Source organism: Trachemys scripta, chromosome 5 (genome assembly GCF_013100865.1).
Source record: "Trachemys scripta elegans isolate TJP31775 chromosome 5, CAS_Tse_1.0, whole genome shotgun sequence".
NCBI classification, from domain to species: domain Eukaryota; kingdom Metazoa; phylum Chordata; order Testudines; family Emydidae; genus Trachemys; species Trachemys scripta.
Genome location: NC_048302.1, coordinates 34,471,525 through 34,491,697, shown reverse-complemented (window position 1 = coordinate 34,491,697; position 20,173 = coordinate 34,471,525). Strand labels below are relative to the sequence as shown.

The 20,173-nt window shown below is 40.9% G+C and overlaps 1 protein-coding gene across 39 annotated transcripts in view; it reads right to left on the bottom strand.

Moving 5' to 3' along the window:
- Positions 1 to 20,173, bottom strand: part of ANK2 (ankyrin 2) — a 584,612-nt gene that overhangs the window by 120,450 nt on the left and 443,989 nt on the right. For 37 of the 39 annotated variants that reach the window (XM_034771765.1, XM_034771768.1, XM_034771767.1 and 34 more), the window contains 7 exons: positions 15,927 to 16,025; positions 12,427 to 12,624; positions 9,700 to 9,798; positions 9,445 to 9,543; positions 6,285 to 6,383; positions 2,110 to 2,307; positions 26 to 124 (listed from right to left, as the gene is read on the bottom strand). In XM_034771765.1, coding sequence (XP_034627656.1) covers positions 26 to 124; positions 2,110 to 2,307; positions 6,285 to 6,383; positions 9,445 to 9,543; positions 9,700 to 9,798; positions 12,427 to 12,624; positions 15,927 to 16,025 — 891 coding nt within the window. The remainder of the gene's footprint in view (positions 1 to 25; positions 125 to 2,109; positions 2,308 to 6,284; positions 6,384 to 9,444; positions 9,544 to 9,699; positions 9,799 to 12,426; positions 12,625 to 15,926; positions 16,026 to 20,173) is intronic. The other 2 variants (XM_034771800.1, XM_034771799.1) reach the window with 1 other exon arrangement.

The following is a 20,173-nucleotide window of genomic DNA, read 5'->3' as shown; positions in this document are numbered from 1 at the left end:
GATTCCCTGTAGTGGAGGACTGTACCTTGCCAGCTGAATCAGGAGAAGCACGACGCTGCAAAAGTAGTTTTGCCACATCCAAGCTTCCATACTTGGCTGCCACATGCAGTGGTGTGAATCCCTTCTGAATAATTTTTAGGAGACAAAAATATTAGTGCAAGTCTCTGGGATCTTTCACGCAACCTTTGAATGTTTTAGCAGGTTACGATTCAAATTAAAGCCACCTGCCATTTTTATTCATTAATAACTAATAAGACTTAACTAGTAATGGCACCAATGAGTCTGAAGTATTTTGATATGAGTGTGTCATATAAGAAAATATCCTCTTTTTCAGTCTTCCATATGGCCACAGTATGACATTTTACCACCTAAAAAGTTTACCAAGTAATATCCATAGCATGGGTAGTGAGGCTCCAATTCAAATTTTATCCAAAACTTAGCTTTTCAGTGGCTCAATTTTTTATTTAGTTTTATGGTGACAGAGTTTTTAATTATTTATCCACTACATTGATTTGTCCCTGGAAGCAACTGATAGTCCAAACAATCTGCAAGAAACTAAATCCAATGAGCACAGCTCTGAACGTGGTGCTACCGTTGCAGCAGCTCCGCAGAAGAATGATACTATATATTAAGACACACATACCTAATACAGCCAATACATTTGGATACAGCTTCTGCAGCTCTACTGAAATAGATATTGTCTAACAGGAGGGCTGTAATAAGTTAATTTTTGTAAACACATACATTTATGGAGGTAGCGGTGAAAAGTTGTCTTCTTAAAAACACCTTTTCTATTAAGTGTTAATATGGATTCACTAGACCTTTGACAAAATGTCTGTCTAACACATTATTTCTCTAGTAATTTCTTTTTAAAAATCAGGTTGATAAGAAAAGTTTAAGGGTTAAGGACAGCAGGGGGCAGATGATCTGCAACTGCTGTCCTGGAATCACCACCAGGGAGTCACCATAACATATTTGCCTGACATTTTGACAATGTGTGGTGTTTATTCTAGTTGCCATCAAGTTATGTTACTCTACCTGCATAGGGTTTGGACCAGGGGTTCCCAAAGTTTTCCATAGCATGGATCACATGTTAACAAAGAAGGATTACCTTACAGACTACCTCTTCTCTTAGCTATGACTACTCAACATCCCAGCAGCAATTACAGCAATTGTTTATATGGAAAATTAGGAAAGTATTTAGTATAGTTTTAACTGTGTTTTAATGTGATTTAACATCTGGAAACAGCCAACACCACCAGTAATCTGTGACTTCTCATTTGAGAACCATTGGTTTAGAATTTTCTAAACCCTGGAAGATATAAGGTTTAAGCTCCAACTATAAAATAAGGAGCTCTTCTTTCCATCTGATACCATATTTGCAATCGCATAATCACAGATGATGGGTTTGATTCATCGTTCTGTCCCCCATATCCATTTTCCTTTATATTACTTCTATTAGGAATCTATCTGTTAACACTTTAATAGGCAGGCAAACAAATCTAGTACTGTAGAATATTTTTAGGACAATCTTTGAAATAATCAACTATGCCATGCCATGTGGTACAATACCTTACTAATTTACTAAGATGCTGAATGTCAATCTGGTTGTAGAATACTCTGATTTATTATGCAATTTATATTTTGAGAATTTCGTTTCAGCTGTTAGATACCAGAGTTCTTTCATTAATTTAAATAATTAAAATAAATAAGGCCTTTAAGGAGGTTTGTTTGTTTAAAAATGCGAGGGATGATGATTTTAGGTGTTTATTTGGATACATAGAAGGCACCTTGTAGGCAAGAGAGGTTCCTTCGTCATAGAAACCTAGTACTTTCTAAACTTGTTAAGATCATTTGTTGTTTATCAAGTCCAGTATTTTGTCTCCAGCTTAAACCAAAACCTGAGGCTTCAGAGAAGGCAAATATGTGTCAAAATCTGATGAATTCCCTGTATATTGCTTTCATCTGTTTGACTATTGTTTATAATAAAACCAGGTCAGTTTCTCAGTGACAATGCTTCCCTCACTAGACAGCTGCCTCCCTGCTTGGTAACCACATCACAGTCTTATCTCTCCTATTGGGAGACTAGCACAATGCATCTCATCTTACCTTGGTGGCCAAAGAGTGTGCAGCACCTGCCTCCAAGAGAACCGATGCTACATCAACTTGCCCCTCTCTGGCAGAGATGTGCAGTGGGGTGTACCCATTAGTGGTTGCGGCGTCAGGGTGAGCCATGTGTTGTAGCAGCAGTTGGACAATCTCTGTTTTACCCAACCGAGAGGCAATGTGCAGTGGAGTCTGTTCCTCCTACAACTCAAATCATGTGAACAGTTAATGCCGGTAGAGGCAACCTGAATACCACATCTAATGGATTCCATTCAACTAATGGATTCCAGTTGAAGACTCGACACATTCACCACATATAAAAGAATAAGGGACACAGGGGAATGCTCAGTACCAGTGGGGAGATTAAACAATGTGCTATTAGATCAAAGAGAGGGAAAATGTAGGGAGGAACATTGTTTTTCTTTTCTTCTTTAAATATGAATGTAGATCACTTGCACCATAGTCCTACTTGTATTTCTTTGTATTACGACTTTATGAAACCCTTACTCACCTTCAGCAGGACCGGTGCACCCACTAGGCAAACTAGGCGGCTGCCTAGGGCACCAAGTGGTTATGGGCGGATTAAAGCGCGCTCCAGGGCGGTGGTGGAGTGGAGGTGAGCTAGGGCGGGGGGCACGGGAGGGCCGCCTGCCACAAGTAAGGGGGGCGCGGCACACAGGGGAACCGCTCCCCGCCCCAGCTCACCTCTGCTCCGCCTCCTCCCCGAGCACGCCGCCCCGCTCTGCTTCTCTCCCTCCCAGGCTTGCGGCGCCAAACAGCTGATTGGTGCCGCAAGCCTGGGAGGCGGGAGAAGTGGAGCAGCAATGGCGTGCTCGGGGAGGAGGCGGAGCAGAGGTGAGCTGGGGTGGGGAGCTGCCCCACGGCTCCCCGGGCCAGGGGGGGAGCTGCCACCAGGGGTGCCTCAGAGCGGGGGGGGGGGGGCTGCCGCAGGGCTCAGGAAGGAGGGGGAGCAGAGGTGAGCTGAGGTGGGGAGCTGCCGCGGGGGAGGGAGGGGGGTCGGGGAGATGCCGCAGGGCTCAGGGAGGGGGAAGGGCGCAAAGTGGAAGTTTCACCTAGGGCGCGAAAAATCCTTGCACCAGCCCTGACTTTCAGTAGCACCTTACTCCACAAGTAGTTTCAGAATCTGGCCCCATGGAAACAATGTCTAGATACTTTCTATTCCTGTTCTTCTTGCTGCTTTCCAGGTGTATATTTAAATATAAACAGACTACGTGCAATTCTTCAATCATTTATTGTCATAAAATGAAGTCCTTGGGTATTTAATAATCCCAGAGGCACTGCAGTGATACACTCACATGCTGTCCATCCATAGATCTGGGTCCAACATGTGAGCAGAGGAAACATAAAAAGTCCTCAGTCTGGTAACTGAAGCCTTCCCTATAACAGCCAATTCTTCAGAGGAGCTGTGCCAAATTTGAGGATTATGCTGTACAAACGGTTTCCAATGAAACGTCTCAGAAACATTTGCTGTTGTTTTTACCTCAGTTTCCTGACTTTATTTTTCTGCAGCCCATAGTTATTTCACAAATGTATAGTGAAAAATTCCATTCTTGGTGCAAAACTTGCCTTTTACTGGCATGAAAAATATGCACAAAACTGGCCTGATGAAAAGCAAATGTTTCACATTTGTATGAGTTTGGCTCGCCGAGACATTATATTTTGCTTTTATTGTATAATATTCTTTCAATTTGATTTCCAAATGATAGATTTTGCATAGACTGAGGTTAAATGTGCACTAATGATACACAAAAAACAATCACAATGTTTGAGTGCCCTAAACCATCCAAAGGTATTTCTGCTTTTGCATGAAGGATTTAATGTCAGAGTAGGAATCTTAACCCCAGGAATCCCCTGCCCCCATCATTTAAAGCACAACCCAGGCTTAATATCTTCACCTAATATATACCATGCATATTGCACGTGGCCAACTACAGTTGATTTTTCAAAAATATGCATCATCTAATATAGAAATCAGACAAAAAGTTGTTCCTGGGACTTGTTGGGTTGATTGTGGCCACAGCAACTGCTTCAATGTGTTTCTGTGGTAGGAATTTTAATTTTTGTAGGAACATCTAGGCTAAAAATAGATGCTCTTTTAAACACTGAGGGACAGATTTTCCAAAGTGTTCAGTGCTGATAATTAGGGCTAGATTTTTACAACGATCAGCTCCCATTTTGGCACCTAAATGAAGTGGCCAGATTTTCAAAATATTAAGCACAGCAAGAACTGTTGGGTGCTGAGCTCTTTTGAAAGACCTGCCTGTGAAAGAATGCATAAGTAATGTTGGTGGGACTAATGAATAACCAGTATAAGTACAGTATTATTGTTGTCTGCTTGCAGTTTTCCAAGTACATGGAAACAGAATACAATTCCCCAATAACCACAGACAATGTTCTTAAAGTGTGATCACATATATTCAGATATATTTTCCACTGCCTTGAACATCTCTCTACCTACATCAAGTACTTACATGGCCCCCATCCCTATAGTATCTGAGCGCCTCACAAATCTTTAATGTATTTATCATTACAACATCCCTGCGTGGCAAAGCAGAGCTATTAGTCCCGTTTTACAGATGGGGAATGAGGCACAGAGAGGTTAATTGACTTGCCTAAGGTCACACAGGAAGTCTGTGGCAGAGCAGGGAATGGAACTTAGGTCTCCCAAGTCCTAGGCCAGTGCCCTAACCACTGGACCATTCTTCCTCTCAGTATAGTCATTTATACTGTGCAAAGTGGGTGTATAATGCTACTAAAACAGAATTCTCCACTCACTTATCCTGGTTGCAAGTGGTTTACACTCACTTTGCACTCATCTTGCACACCTACACAATTTCCATTAAAGCCAATGAAAAAATAGTCACAAAATCTTGTAAGTGATTACATAAATCGCATCTGTCTCATAATTCTTTTACGTGCCAGTGTTTAGACAGCTTGGCCTTTTGTGTGTTAACTGCTTCCATCTATATTTTATAATGCATTATCAGGATTAAATGTTTAAAACCACATCACATGTATACAAATCAGGGCTACGTGATTGATTTTAGTGGACAGTGGGAGAATTGCACTTGATGTATAACAATGGTGGAAGTTCAGCTGTAAGATTAGTCAGAATCCGCTGATGTTTTGTTTCAGCATTTACATTATCGTACTCTTTTAAACTTAAGAGTTCAAATGTCTTTTAGAACTTGAGCCCTGAAGGGAGCTGGAGAGAAAGCACAAACAGTAGACAATACAGAAATTCTGCCCAATGTGCCAGAATCATTCCCTTGACAACCTGCATTTTTTTCAATCTATTCTTTCTTTCAACTTCAGATAATATAAGCTAGCTCCAGTTATTATCTTGCACATTTACTATTCAAAAGCAAATATTGCTACATGGAATTATAGGTAGTCCCTTTACTAGGTAAACTGTAAACTAACCACCATTCCACAACAGAAAATAACATGTTGTGCTGCAGAATCCAATCATGGTGCAGAAATAGGTCATGAGGCGCCCTGAAATGGTGTAGGGTGTGTCTGCCCTGGAGCTGGAGGTGTAATTTCCATCTTGGGCAGACATACCCATGCTAACTCTGATTGAGCAGGAATGCTAAACATAGAAGTGTATCCACTGCAGTGAGAGCGGCAAGACAGACTAGCCGCCCTGAGTATATACCTGGGGTTTCAGATGGGATCGTACTCGGGGCAGCTAGCCCATCCTGCCACTCAAGTCGCCATGGCTACTCTGCTATTTTTGGTGCAGTAGCTTGATCAGAGTTAGAGCAGATATGTCTGCCTAAGCTGGAAATTACACTTTCAGCTCCAGTGCGGACATAGCCAAAGACCCTGTCTGTAATTGAATTGCCTCACGGCAGCAGGCAGTACATCTACAGCACGCAGATCTGGAATCTGCTACTGAGTTAGAACCTGGGCACTCCAATTCTAAGTGAGATCTGTTCTATTTAGAAGAGAGTAGTAATACAAGTAAACAAGTTACATTTTACAGGACTGTATTAAGAACTGGTTAGGGTGAAGCCCCCAAAAACAAATAAATACACAACATGTGGCCTTTTATTGTGGTACTGAAGAAAAAACATCCTTCCTTAGTAAGCCCATTGTTTTTATTGTGTTTACAAGTAAAACAGAAGGTATGGAAGCTGCAATGAAACACTTACCCTGGCTCGGGCATCGACAAGGGCACCATTCCTCAAGAGGCAGCGGACCACTTCCACCTGCCCAGCACGTGCCGCCATGTGTAGGGCAGTCTCCCCACGCTGCAGAAAAGCAGAGATTTTTAGAGTCCCAAGTCATGAGAAATAAGCAATTTGCAGCTCGTGTAAACACTGATGACATCAATAGAGGGTCTGACCTTAATAACAAATTCAGAAGTGTGTGTATATAGATGTCTTTGGGGTGGGGGAAGGGACTGGAGACTGTATTTCACTTGGCACCCCAGTGGCCACAGACAATGGTAACTGCATCATTGAGGGTCAGGGTGAAATCCTAGCCTCATTGTCGTCAGTGGGAGTTTTGCCATTGACTTCAATGGAATCAAGAGTTGACACTCAGAGTCTTACAAATTGTTAAATAAATCACAACCCACCAGTGCTGCCTGGGAATATTCACCAAACCATTATTTTAAATGGCATTCCGCATATTATTCCCTCCTGATCATAGGTATTCCCTGGTTTTCTACATAATGGTGCTTCTGCTGGTACGTCACAATAGCCAGGGGATAAGAACATATTGAGCCTAGGATTCTCAAGGGATTGCTGAGCACCTGAGCTTCAAAATGGAAGGGGACATTTTTCCAGATGGTCTCTTCCTGTGCATTGTGTGGAGCTGACAGCTTTAGAGGGCATTGTAAAGGCAATATAACAATCCCTGGATAGTGTTCTAAAAACTGTGGTTACTGGCACTGGCTGTGCAATGAATGCTAGCTAGACCCTCTCAAGCCTTGTATAGCCCACAGAATTTGAGATGGATACATGAATTTCAGGAAGTCCAAGTGTTTTAGAGTATAAGGAGCTGGGTAAGAAAGTGAATATGAAAAGCTCTGGATGTTCCTTTTCTTTCCATATGTTTGCAAAGCAACATTAGAAATTCATAAATAATCTTTGCTGTTGGAGATGTTGGCTTAATCTTGCACTATACCATCTTCTTTATGGCCAGTACTGTAATTTATACCAAGAGAGTCTCTATGTGGCTAGTTTCAGAGTTGCAGCTGTGTTAGTCTGTATTCGCAAAAACAGCAGGAGTACTTGTGACACCTTAGAGACTAACAAATTTATTTGAGCATAAGCTTTCGTGGGCTACAGCCATCCAAAGAAGTGGGCTGTAGCCCACGAAAGCTATGCTCAAATACATTTGTTAGTCTCTAAGGTGCCACAAGTTCTTTCTATGTGGCTAGTCTAGGAAATACCAGGCATTGGCATAGTGCAGCAATAGAGAGACCTGTTTTGTCTTCTCTGTTATGACAGCGCAGCAGAATAAATAGCTGTCTAGCATTTTTCGTCCAACATACACATGAGCTCTTGCTGACGACAGAGTATCATTTGATTTGCCACCAACTTGTATAATCTTGCCACTGACTTGTATAAAGAGAAGAGCCTCATCTTTTTACCATGGATGGACCATACCTACCAGTTGAAGACTCTTATTGTTGACACTCTGTCAGATTAATCTGTAATTGCTGTAGCATTGGCTTTCTCTCCTCTCACCTAGGAGCTGAGTCCATGTATCAAGCCCAGAAAAGGACCAATTTTTGTTGTTGTTTACTGAGATAGTTAAAAAGTAACCCAAATCTACTCACAGTGATGAGTTTATAATGTAATTAAACCCTCCTTATTGGGAGTTAGTTTATTTATATAAACCCATCAGTTTATATAAATTTTGAAATCTACATAAGGTCAACAGCTATTTTTAGTAAACAGATAACGGGTAAATTCCTGCAGTCCTAATGGGTGTTTTACCTAAAGATTTGATTGCAGGATTTGATCATATAAAAATCTTATAATTTGAAGAATGTACGGTTAAAAACGTTTTCATTCTGTTTGTGAATAAGCTTTTCATTTTGCAAATTATCAGGTTTAGATTTCTATAAAGATCATTCTATACTTGCATTAGTGAAGCAATTTAATTTTTGAAAACAATTAGTGAGCTTTGCTAAGTAAAAGCGAAGACACCTGCCAAGCACAAACAATTGTAAAATGTTAAACTTTGTATCCAAACATTTATTAATATCTGTTATCAGTTCTGATCCTTTTTGACTTAGTTTCTTTCCCAAAATTTCTTGTTAGCTTTTTTACAATTAATAAAGTTGTTATATAAATATTGCTTCCATATAAAAAGTATAAAAGCAGCAGCCATTTTTGTCATGAATAATTTCTCTTATTAAACAAATAATAAAAAAAAAGAAATACAGTATAATATGCATACTTATTGGAACCCCCTGGTAGATTTGTTTACCTTTCTAGTAGAGAAAAGGTGGTGAGTCCAGAGTACATGGATTACTAACTAATTTAGCTCAGAACCTCTATCATTTTAAAATATTATTTACTGGTAAAATTCTGATTTAAAAAACAGACACTCACAAGTAACTCTTGTTTGAGTTTGTTATATTAACAACTCAAACAATAAGAAACACATGTAACGTAACCCCAGGACATGTCCCTGGTCTCATTTATTCTAGAATAGCTGGATGTTTGGTACACAAACACTCATTTCCATGGCAAGCCAGGTCCTGCATTTGGTGTCACCTCTCAAAGGTCGTATTTTAAGGACTTTAAAAATAAAAGTGATGTTCTCTAGAATTGTAAATCCATTACTTCTAAATGGGAAATATATCTATGGTCTGGTAAAGGAACAGCTTTAGTTTAAAACTTTTAGGTTTTAGTTTAAACTGCTAGGTTAAAATTTTTAAAACTTCCCTGCCAGTTTATATGGCGCTGTTCCATTGAAGTCAATGGAGCTGTGTGCCCATTGACCCCAGCAAAATTTTTATCCTTTTGGATTTAAACTGCAGTATTCAAAACTGAAACATAAAATCTTCCCTTCAGTGTGTCCCTGATAAACCTGGTAAGGAAACTATTCAGAATCCCAGTGCTGCTGAGAAACACACTAAAACTGTTGTACCACAAAAGGGTTAAAGTGCCTGTTTTAAAGGCAACTTCCCGCTCTTACGGTTGTTTGAGAATGATATGAGGTTATTTTTCAGAGAAGTTCAGTTAGTAATAAATAATCGTTAAAATGTGACCTTTGGCTGGGCTACATGGCAGCTCAGTTCCATGCTGTATGAGCTTATGCAGTGATTATTCTAATCCAAGCCATACTCACAATGTTAGTGACATCTGGAGAGGCTCCATTCTGCAGCAGGAGGAGGACTATATTCAAGTGGCCCATAAATGCAGCCACATGTATTGGTGTGAGGCCAGACTGTGAAACAAAGCAACAGCAGTTTTACTCCTCTGCACAGGGGCTGAGGGGCTTCTTCATTTAAATAAAACATGACTAAGAAGATATGGAGAGAGGGAGAAGAAGAAAAGGGAGAAGAGAAGGAATTTTTTTTTAGTAGTTGAAACACTGTTCTACCTCTGTTATAGCCTGGATTGAAGCCCCATATTTCACCAGGAGTTCCATGACTTTGATGCGATTTTTCTTGCAGGCAATGTGCAGTGGAGTAAAACCATTCTGTGCAAAAAACAATTCTGTTAGCTAAAAACATGCAGCTACAGTTCCCACACAGCTCCAGGCTGGCACACTGCAAGCAGTAGTGTTAGAATATCAGACGCCATTGTTCCTCAGTCATAGTAGGCTCTGAGATATAGAAAAAAAACCCCAAGTCATCTTAATGGGCTGCTATTTCCTTAATACACAACAGCCTCCAAGGCTTTCTGCCCACATATTGGAGAAAAACATATAAACTAACAAAACACGGACATTCTCCTTTTGACAGTCAAGAACATACTAGAAAGCAAATATAAAACCATCCATTTGGGAACAGCTTACATATATTGTGGAGCCTGCCTCACGTGAAAAAAAAATCATATATTAAAAAGATGATGGTGATAAAAACCAACAGATGCTTCCAAAATTATCTACTGTCATTTAAAAAATAGGGGGCAGGATACTTAACTGCTTGCCTTTCTCCTAGATCACATCTCATTTTTCTATTCTCCTTTAAAAAAGACTCTCTGACCTATGTGTCTATATCTATGTATGTCCAAATTTATGCAGTATATCTACTGTATATTTTATATGCAGGTGAATACATGCATTCACTAAGAGGCAGCTTGTACTAACGCTTTCTACTGAGCATAATCCTTACTACCAGTAAGAAATCTATTCGCTTCCATGGAACTACTCCTGGTAATAGGATCTAGGACCCCAGTTTAACAAAGCATTTATGCATGTGCATGAGTACATCCCTATTTGACTTAAGCATATCCTTAACTTCAAGTCCATGTTTAAGTCCCTTTAAAGTCTATGGGGCGTAAGCATATGCCTAACATTAAGCAAATGCTTACATTCTTTGCTGAGTAGTGATGGATGCTGAATTGGGACCTAGGCTGGACAACAAAGCCTTGAAAGATCAGGACCACAGTGTTTACTTTTTTAAGTAGACACTTGTTGAAAAATACAAATAGTTTTCTCTTAATGCAAAGCAAGAACGTGTTAGATAATCATTGGTTTTTCTAATGAAAAAGGTCATTATTGCTAGTGCTCAACTAGAAGTAGAGCTAGTTAATCAGTGAGAGAGAGGAGGAGAGCAGCTGCTAGAGTGACAGCTTACTCCATGGCTAGTCTCTGTTAAAATAAATGTTACTTATAGGTTGACATTAATATGTTTTAAAACACAATAATTAAAACAACTGAGAACCTATGTAGGGCTTTATATCTTCAAAGCGCTGTACAAACATTAACTAATTAAGTGCTTCAAGACTATTTATCTCAAAATGAATTATTCATAAAGCTTATTCCATCACTTTACTTGCTAGAGATACTATGTAGAATAGTGAATTAACTAGTCCAGATAGCTTTAAATGTTAGCCTGGAATAGCTAGGCTTAGATATGGTTCAACACAAGCTTGGTCCGTGCTTCTAGCTGGCATTGTTCAGATGTCCTAGAGTTGCCCTCTAGTCTGATTGTTGACAAATCTGAGTTATGAAATTATATCTCCCTTTTAAATGTACACTTACACCTTGCCTACAACATCCCAATGGTTATCTCTGTCTTCCTCAACATCATCACCCTTGCAAACGGGCATCTCTAACTATTAGAATTCTATAGTATGTCATTTAACCAGGCTCTGGTCAGTTGCTCTTCTCCTGTTCTTTTTAAAGGACAGGGAAGCTTTATAAAATAAATTAATTATGACGACCAATGTTTATTGTGATTAATATTATGGAGAAACAACAGCCACTCCATAGTTAAGGGTGATAGTAGCTTCCCATTATAAGCCCAACAGTTAACCTTCCCAACTTCCCCAAAAAGAAATCAATACCCTTGAAATTTCACATACTGTGTCATATCACTGGATACATTTTCTGGGAAGCTGTAGTGTTTCAGAAATTTCCACTGTTAATTTTATTGTATTTAGTTCATTTTACTATATCTTGTTGACCTTGCTGTGGTCATAAAGTGTTCTTGACAGGCTCTTTGTAAAGTCTTAAAGGCCTTAGACATTCATGAAGTCAAATATGATTTTTTTTCTTCCTGTTTAGGGGATAATAGTCAGGTACCTATTATCACAAGGAATTATTCATAATATTATATTTTTATTTATGCTTTAGAAAAATAAAAAATTGGACATGCTATGATTAATGATATTTGGTAAATGGAAGTTCAATAAGTGTAAAAGTCTAATTTTCTGCCATCTAGCAAAAATGTTGGACAATTTATTTTAAAAAGTCTACCTCGAGAAGTAGTATTACGTCCACACCAATCAGCCTTTTACAGTTGTAACAAATACGAACTGCGTGCGGCAAAGTGTGAAAGGCCAAAATGGCAAACGCATTAAAACACTGGAATGTGTGATAATGTTAGCTAGCAATGACTGTGATTCCAAGAACGGTTGCATAGCCTCAGGAATTGATCATGCAAACACTTGCTAGCGAACATAGTGTTTACTATCATGAGTAGACCCACTGAAGTGGAAGTCCTACATCCAACAGTAACTGCCGTTTACAACAGTAAGCACTACATCCTATTGACATAGGACTGCTCAAAGAAGTAAGCACTATGCTCAGTAGTGTTTGCAGGACGGGGCCATCTACAATCTGCAGTGGTGTTGCATTAGAGGGGTGAGGCAAGTTTACCAGGGCTCGAGCATTGGGATTTGCTCTCTTGTCCAGCAGAAGCTTGGTGACACGATAATGACCACAGTGTGCAGCAACATGTAGGGCAGTCAGGTAATCCAGTGTGACATCATCAACAGGAGCTTTGTGCTGCAGTAGATGTTTGACACATTCCACGTGGTCACCCTGAGCAGCCATGTGAAGCGGAGAGAGTCCATTCTGTGCCAGCAGAAAATACAAGTGTATCAAACTTCCAGTAAAAATAACTCATGATTATATAGTACCATTTATTCAGAAGAATCCAAACATACTTTACAAAATGTACAGGAATAACTTCATCCAGCACTGAAATGTAGCCACCTATGGGATGTAAGACTAACAGTGCACAACAACATCACAGACAGTTGTAAAAGGGAGTGGAAAAAGAATGCCATAAACCCATGGCAAATATGTGGAAAATATAGGCAGGCAGAATACAGTTATCCAAATATGGAAATTAGCTATAGTGCACTATCTTGAGAAAAATCTCATAGTATCTTTAATGTCAGGACTGTGCTTCCCTAGGCTATGACAAACCTATGCTAGGCAATAGTGTCTGTATTCATTCAGAAGGAAAAGCATCTACTTAATCACCAACACACATACTGTAGAACATGTTATTTTTCCTCAAGGTCTCCAACAACAAATACTGGCCAACCCTGACCCTTTTTAGTTTATGAGACCTGATACTCTCACAGCCCAACGTGGGAAGATGTCATGGACCCTGTGTTACAACTGTCAACAAGGAATTATACGATACAGTTGTAATCATATTTATGTTCTTGGTTAAAAGAAATACATAAAGTACACTATTATACAAAATAGTAAGGAACTCAATTACAAACCTTCTATAGGCCTTTTAGTAATTAAACACAAATGAGTCATGCTTTCCCGTATAGTTTACAGAAAAAAGGCTAGTTGAGTATTATTAATAAACCCTGCCATAACACTGTAAACGGTACTGTAAGCAGCAAGTTACCATACACACAAAAGACATGTGGGCTGATTTTCAGAGGTGCTGACCACTCACAATTCCCACTAAAGTCAATACAGCTGAGTGTGCCTCAAACCTCTGAAAATCAGGGCAATGGTACTTACGAAAGAGTTTACAATGTAGGGCTGATCCTGAGAACACTTACTAGGCAAGTGTAGTGCTCAATACCAGGAAAAATCCTGCTACATTTGCTAGTGTTTACTGAATCAGGCTCTAGTATCTGAATATGGTAACACTTTGATGTGCTTAGTTTTTAGGAAATGATCATCAAGTGGTTTGGATGAAAGCTCCAGCCTAATCAGCTGCTGGGGATTTCGACCTGTCTCTTGACAAATGTACACAATGGGGTCTCGGTAGAGCTTTGCCAGGCAGGTACCACTCTCAGCATTATATATGTCATTTTAAAATAAGACAAAAATGTATACAATATTGAAGTTCATGGGAAGGAACTGAAGCAAAGTGACTTATTTCTATTTTTCATTCATCTGTCTGTCTCCAATCTGGAACAGCTCCACTGGGGCTGGGGGACTAGAAGGGAAGCTGTCTTTAACACAGGTTTCATTTTACAGGTCAGGTATGATTTTGGCAGTGGGGAAGAAGAGTGTGTCTCAGTTCAGATGGTTCAAAGTTACTAGTTAATTAAAAATATAATTAAAAGGCTACAAAATATCTTCCTGAATTGGTTGCTTCTTTGCCCTCTACTTTTCCTGAAGAGGGTCCCAATCCCTGTCAATATCAAAAGGGTGAAGGGAACTGTGAATTGATGATGGGAGAATGGAGCCCTCTGATCATCACTGCAGTATTTAACATGTAGGATCCATTCACTGTACAGATCTTTCATGCCACACCTGTGGCTATGCTTCAGACCAATTGCCCGAGTGATCTCTAGAAGACCCTGGACCAGCTCCTGCCACTCCCTCATCATAATGGAGGGCCCTGACTCAGTGGAACATATATGTTCAAAATTTGGGAAACCAGCAATCAAAGTGTGGACTTCTTTTGTGCCACAGCCATTGGCTCCATTGGGGGCCCCTGGCTCCTTAGTGCAAGAGAGATCTTGGGAGAGGTGCAGTGGAGTCACAAAGACATTTATTATTTAATATTTATTTATATTTACTATTTTATTAGCACTGCATGTGCCCAGCCATTCTTTCTAGCAGACGAAGAGCACATTGGCCAAAGGAACCAGTGCAGCCATAAGGATTCCTTTGCACACCCCCACCCAGCGTCTATACAGACACCCATTGTATAACCTGCCCACACAGGATGCTCCCAGGGATCCAAAGTTACATAGTGCAAATATGTCCATGGCACAGCCCACAGACCCAGAGCAATGAAAGAAGTAAGCTAGTTTTAATGTAAAATAGCCAAGACTCGTATCGATTTAAAATAGATCCCAAGACGGATATCTTCAAACTTAGGTGTCTACAATTAGTCTCCTAAATCCACGTGTAGGCACCTAAAAAAAGTGACCTGCTTTTCAAAGGTGGTGATTAGAGCTAGTCAAAATTTTTCTAACAGTAATTGAATACTAATTATACTAGTAACTAGTTTAAGTTACTAGTTCAATTAGTGTTCAATTACTGTTAATATTAGTTACTAGTTAGCTGAACTGTAACTAATGAACATTAATGGCAATTAATTTTAATACATTAATTCTAGACAACTCTTTGGCAAGGAGACTCTGTTTAGCTCTATGTCGGCAAAGTGCTTAGCATATTTAGGATGCAATCTGTTATGACCATATCAGTCTCTTAAGAACACAAAGACAAAGTGACATTCTCCATTTCTATTCAGATACTTCACATCATTTAATAAGTATGGTTGTCCAGCACCTGTTTTCATCTGCCTTTGATGCAGTATGTAGGATGAGAAATGTATCCTCTGATTGGCAGAGAGAATTTGATTAAAGGGAAGAGGGAATATCCAAAATAAAGAAAGCTTTTATATTAAATGGCTTTACCTTAATTACACTAATTTAAAAAAAAATTGGTGGTTGTATATTTATTCATTAATGAGAATACTCTGGAATTGTTTAGTCTACTAAAGGACAAAATAAGATAAAAGATCAGACAATATAAAGGGAATGATCTTACCCTGACCGAAGAGATGGGATACATGACCCATCTCTAACTTCTATGATTCCATGAAACCACATTAGTTAATTCCTGTTGTGTGGGATGAGAACAGGCCACTTTTCCTGAAAAAGTACTGGTCTATATCACACACGTAACCTGTCTCCTAAGAGAAAATTGAGTGATTTTGTTCATGTATGCCAATTCTACTTATGTGGAAGGTTCAAGTCCCTATTTTCAAGAGAAAAACCTTACTTTTGGATTACTCTATCCAAAATATTTATTCAGTCTAAAGCGTTTCCTGTGGGGTTACTGACATGTCCCTATATCCCTCCTCTCCCTTCCAGCATACCTAGTAATTGCTTTGAAGGGTTGTCACTGATATTAATTTATTCTGTGAATGAGATACTCACCTTGGTCCTTGCAAGCAGTGGGGCACCCCGTTCCAGGAGGAGCTCTACAACCTGGTCATGCCCACTTCGTGCGGCACAGTGGAGTGGAGTCAATCCATCCTTTAAGCAAAAGGAAAGTGTTAAGCATATATCCAGACTGCCCATCTTACTGCTCTCTATGGAACAAACATTCAGAAATTTACCCCACAAGTTCCTGATACTGAGTGGGTGCTGAGCACCTGCAAATCTTGCAAAATCTTCAGCAAAAGCGATCCCTTTTATTAATGTCTAGATGAAACTGACTTAGTAAAATGAAGCTTTACCCCCAGCTCACCCTTGCATCAGTGAAGGGCATTCTGAGGTTACACTCTGAGAATGGTGGAGAGGACACACATTGTGTGTGCAAACCCATTAACAAAGAAGAGATTGCATGCATGCCTCTCCTGCTCTCCCTCACTCCCCACATGGCTTTGAAATTGTGCTGCCTCTCCCTGAATACTGTGTGATGGCCGAAGGATGCTCAGCTAATCAACCACAGTGCTTCAATTGCTTTTGATACAGGGATGAAATAGTAAACATCCATGCCAGGAAATTATGCCAGAAAATTTCTAACAAGCAGGAGGAGAGGAAAGACTGAGTTGAGGAGAGAAACCAACAGAGAAAAGACTCTTCCTTCCAAGGCTCAATTACAAGCAAGATCTACTAATCCTTTACTAAACCTGCTGTGACCAGGGCCGGCTCCAGGCACCAGTGAAGGAAGCAGGTGCCTGGGGCGGCCAATACAAAGGGCTGCAGCACTCCGTCCATTAGTGGGGCAGCATGTCCGGGTTTTCGGTGGGAATTCGGCAATGGGTCCCTCAGTCCCTCTCTTCCTCTTTGAGCTGCTGCCGAAGTGCTGCCGAAGAGGAAGAGGGGGAGTAAAGGGCCCGCCGCCAAGCTGCCACTGAAGAATGGAGCAGTGCGATTGAGCTGCTGCCAAAGTGCCACTGATCGGCTTTTTTTTTTTCGCCACTTGGGGCATCAGAAAACCTGGAGCCGGCCCTGGCTGTGACAGCACCATCTCTGAAATTTTCTCTCCATTGCAGAAGACCATCCTGTCCCAAAGCACGTGCTCAGGCTGCTCGGTCACTGAACAAAGCAGTGTCAGAGAAAGATGGGTCAATGAAACACTTAGAAAGGAAAGTGCATTCTAGATAATGTTGCTACTGTCTGGTCCTTCCCTTAGAGAGAAAGAGATAGCAAGTGCGGGGGGGGGGGGAGGGACGATGAAAAAGAATAAAATATCAGTGCTGAATGACAGAAAAAAGAAAATCACATAAGATATAAAAAGAAACCCAAATATAGAGAATTTTAACCTTAACAAACCGCAATGCTGTATTACCATACATGCACTCAGATGAGCATTCAATGCCTGTTCAATACAGATGTGTAATTGAGATGTTTTCTTTGAATTTAAAGTAATAGAAAACACCATTGTGACACCAATTGACTTGTTTGATATATTTACTTCTGAGGGAATTCTGTGCCAAAACATTAAAAATTCTTCACACAATATTTTAAAATTCTGCAAATTTTATTTGTCAAATAAATGTGGCTTCAGCATGGCAACCCACTGGCTGCACTGATGCCCACACCTCCCCCAATACAGGGACTCAGCAGTGAGGCTGCACCCTACCCTGGTGGAAGGGCCGGGCCTGCCCCATAAAGACCCCAGGGCCCTGCCCCTCTGTGCCAGGCACAACAGGTTTGGGTGGGCAGGCTCAGCCCAGCAGGATCCAAGTGTAGAGGGGCTTAGTGTGTATGAGGATCCAGGTGTGGGGTAAGAGATTTCTGTGTGGGACAATCTGGGTGTGGGCGGCTCAGTGGGAGATCTGGATGCACAGGGACTTGTTGGGGGGTTCCAGGTGCAGGGGCAATGGGACTGTCCAGGGGATGCAGGTGAAAGTGGTTGGGGCTCAGCAAAGGGGGTCTAGGTGGGGGAGATGGGGCTCAGCGGGAGGGTTGGATGTGGGGGGTCCAGGTGCTGGGGGAGTGGGGCTTGATGGGATAGGGTTCCAGGTGCAGCCGGTTAGGGCTCAGTGGGATGGGGGTTTGGGTGTGGGGAACTCGTTGAGGGGGTTTAGGTGTAGGGCTTGTCAGTGTGAGGGTTCAATGGGCTTGCTTAATGGGGGAGCTCCAGCTGCTGCTGAGGGGACATCGCGTGCCTGGCTCCCACTTCCCCTAGCCCCTTTTCCTCCCCATCCCATCCCCCTCCCGCCCACATTCCTCTCCCACCACCCTTCCTTCCCCGCTGCCTCTTCCCCCCACTCTCCCTTCCCTCATTTCCCCCTCCCCCTCTTACACAGCCCCACTGCAGGCACTCACTATTGCACAGAAAACAGGAAGGCTCCCAGTACACAGAAGAGGAACACGACAGGCACTAGGACCCAAGAGACAGTGTTCAACTGCAGAGTCAGCAGAGCTTAGATGCAGCCTCCTTCAGCTGGGCAGCTCTGTGCTTGCAGAAATGGGGGGGGGGCAATGGCACGTAACCCTGTGTGTCCCCCCATGCCTCACCTCTGTTGGGGGATAATCCCCCTAAAAATACACCCATTCTCATCCCCCCACCTGTACCCCCACGCAGCTTCCTTTTGCTTCCCTGCCATTTTCTGCAGGAAAACACAGGAATTCTGTGGGGGGAGGGCATTTTCTGTGGGTGTGCAGTCCTGCAGAATTCCCCCAGGAGTAAATGTATGGTAAACCATTGCACCTTATTATTCCAGTTATAACCTGATGGGGGCAGTGGTGGATTCTGGAATAGACTTTACAATTATTTTGTTTCTCCCAGCCCTCAATTTTAAATATCAAAGAATACAGAAGAGCTTTTTTGAAAGAGTGACTTGTAGAGTTTAGCTTGTAGAGGAGCTGAAATCTGCAAGGAAGAATTCTTGCTCTAGTACTTAGCTGCTAGCTTCAAGAGATTTTTCCAGATACCAAGAAGTGCTAAGTGTGCCTCAGCTCCCACCAATTAAGGTACTGATCCTGCACCATTAAAGTCAATGGAAACTTTGCCATTAATTTCAATAGGTGCAGGATCAATTCTTTAAATGGATTTTGTGGGTGCTCAGCATCTCACAAAATTGTATCCTTACAAAGGAATGCAGCATAACTGGGTTAGCTGGGTTGTTATTGCTCTGAAATTCTAGTGTATCCTAAATCAATTTTGCAGCTGCATATACTGAGATATATCCTTATCTCAGTGCCACAGGGATTTACACATCTAACTCCCATTAGCAGTACTGAAGTGAAAATACATCCCTGAGGGATTCAGGAGAAAGGTGTTTATTTGTTATTGCTCTCCCAGGTCTGTCTTTTTGTGCTCTTTTAATCAGAATGGGTGGTTGCTTGCTTACCATCTTCGATATTGTTCCAGTTTCTAAAATAGCAAAACAAAGGTAATGATTGATGTGAAGCCTTCAAGAAAACAAGACAAATCCCCAGAGTGAAGAAACGGAGAGCAACTCAAACCAAGAGATGAATAATTTGTAGATATGCTCACAAAATGGTGCTCAATTCCATAGCTAAAAAAAAGGTTCAATTTTAGTGAAAAGAAAAATAGGAACTAATCTGAGCCTTTAAAAAAATCATTTTTTGTCTTTTATCAAGGCTCTAGCCCCATGGGGAAAAAATTACAAAGAAAAGCTTGGTATCTCTATCCTACCCTGTTCTGTTTCTTACACTGCTCTCATTACTGTAGTATCTGAGTGCCTCCCATATGCATTAAGCAATGTAACTAGAATCCACCCTTTGTTGCTTTTTCCTCAATTCTTTCTTCCTCTCGCAGAGGGAAAACTGTATGTGGATTTTTTAAATTGATATTTTATTATTTAAAAAAAAAACTATATTTTTATTTATGTTTTGTTCAAAAGTGAGAAGAACTGAACTGGGAAAAGCACATTGCACTAGAGGAACTAGTATATAGTGCAATTAGGACAAACCAACACTACCACAGTGCAATTGAACTGTCTTGTTTATTTCAGGAACTTCTAACCAAGAAGAAGATTGTAATTAAAATAGACACAACAGTCTATAACATATAAGTATGCTCTAGCACCATGTAGCAAGTTACAGGGGTTCTGAACACTCTAAAATGTACTGTGGGAGTTTACCTGTTATATCTTTCTTGATCATTTTACCACTATATAGTGTACCTGGTACATTGGGAAATACATGCAGGTGCTGCCCCAAATACTAAGCATGTAATTTTAACACACCATGTCTTGGCTGAA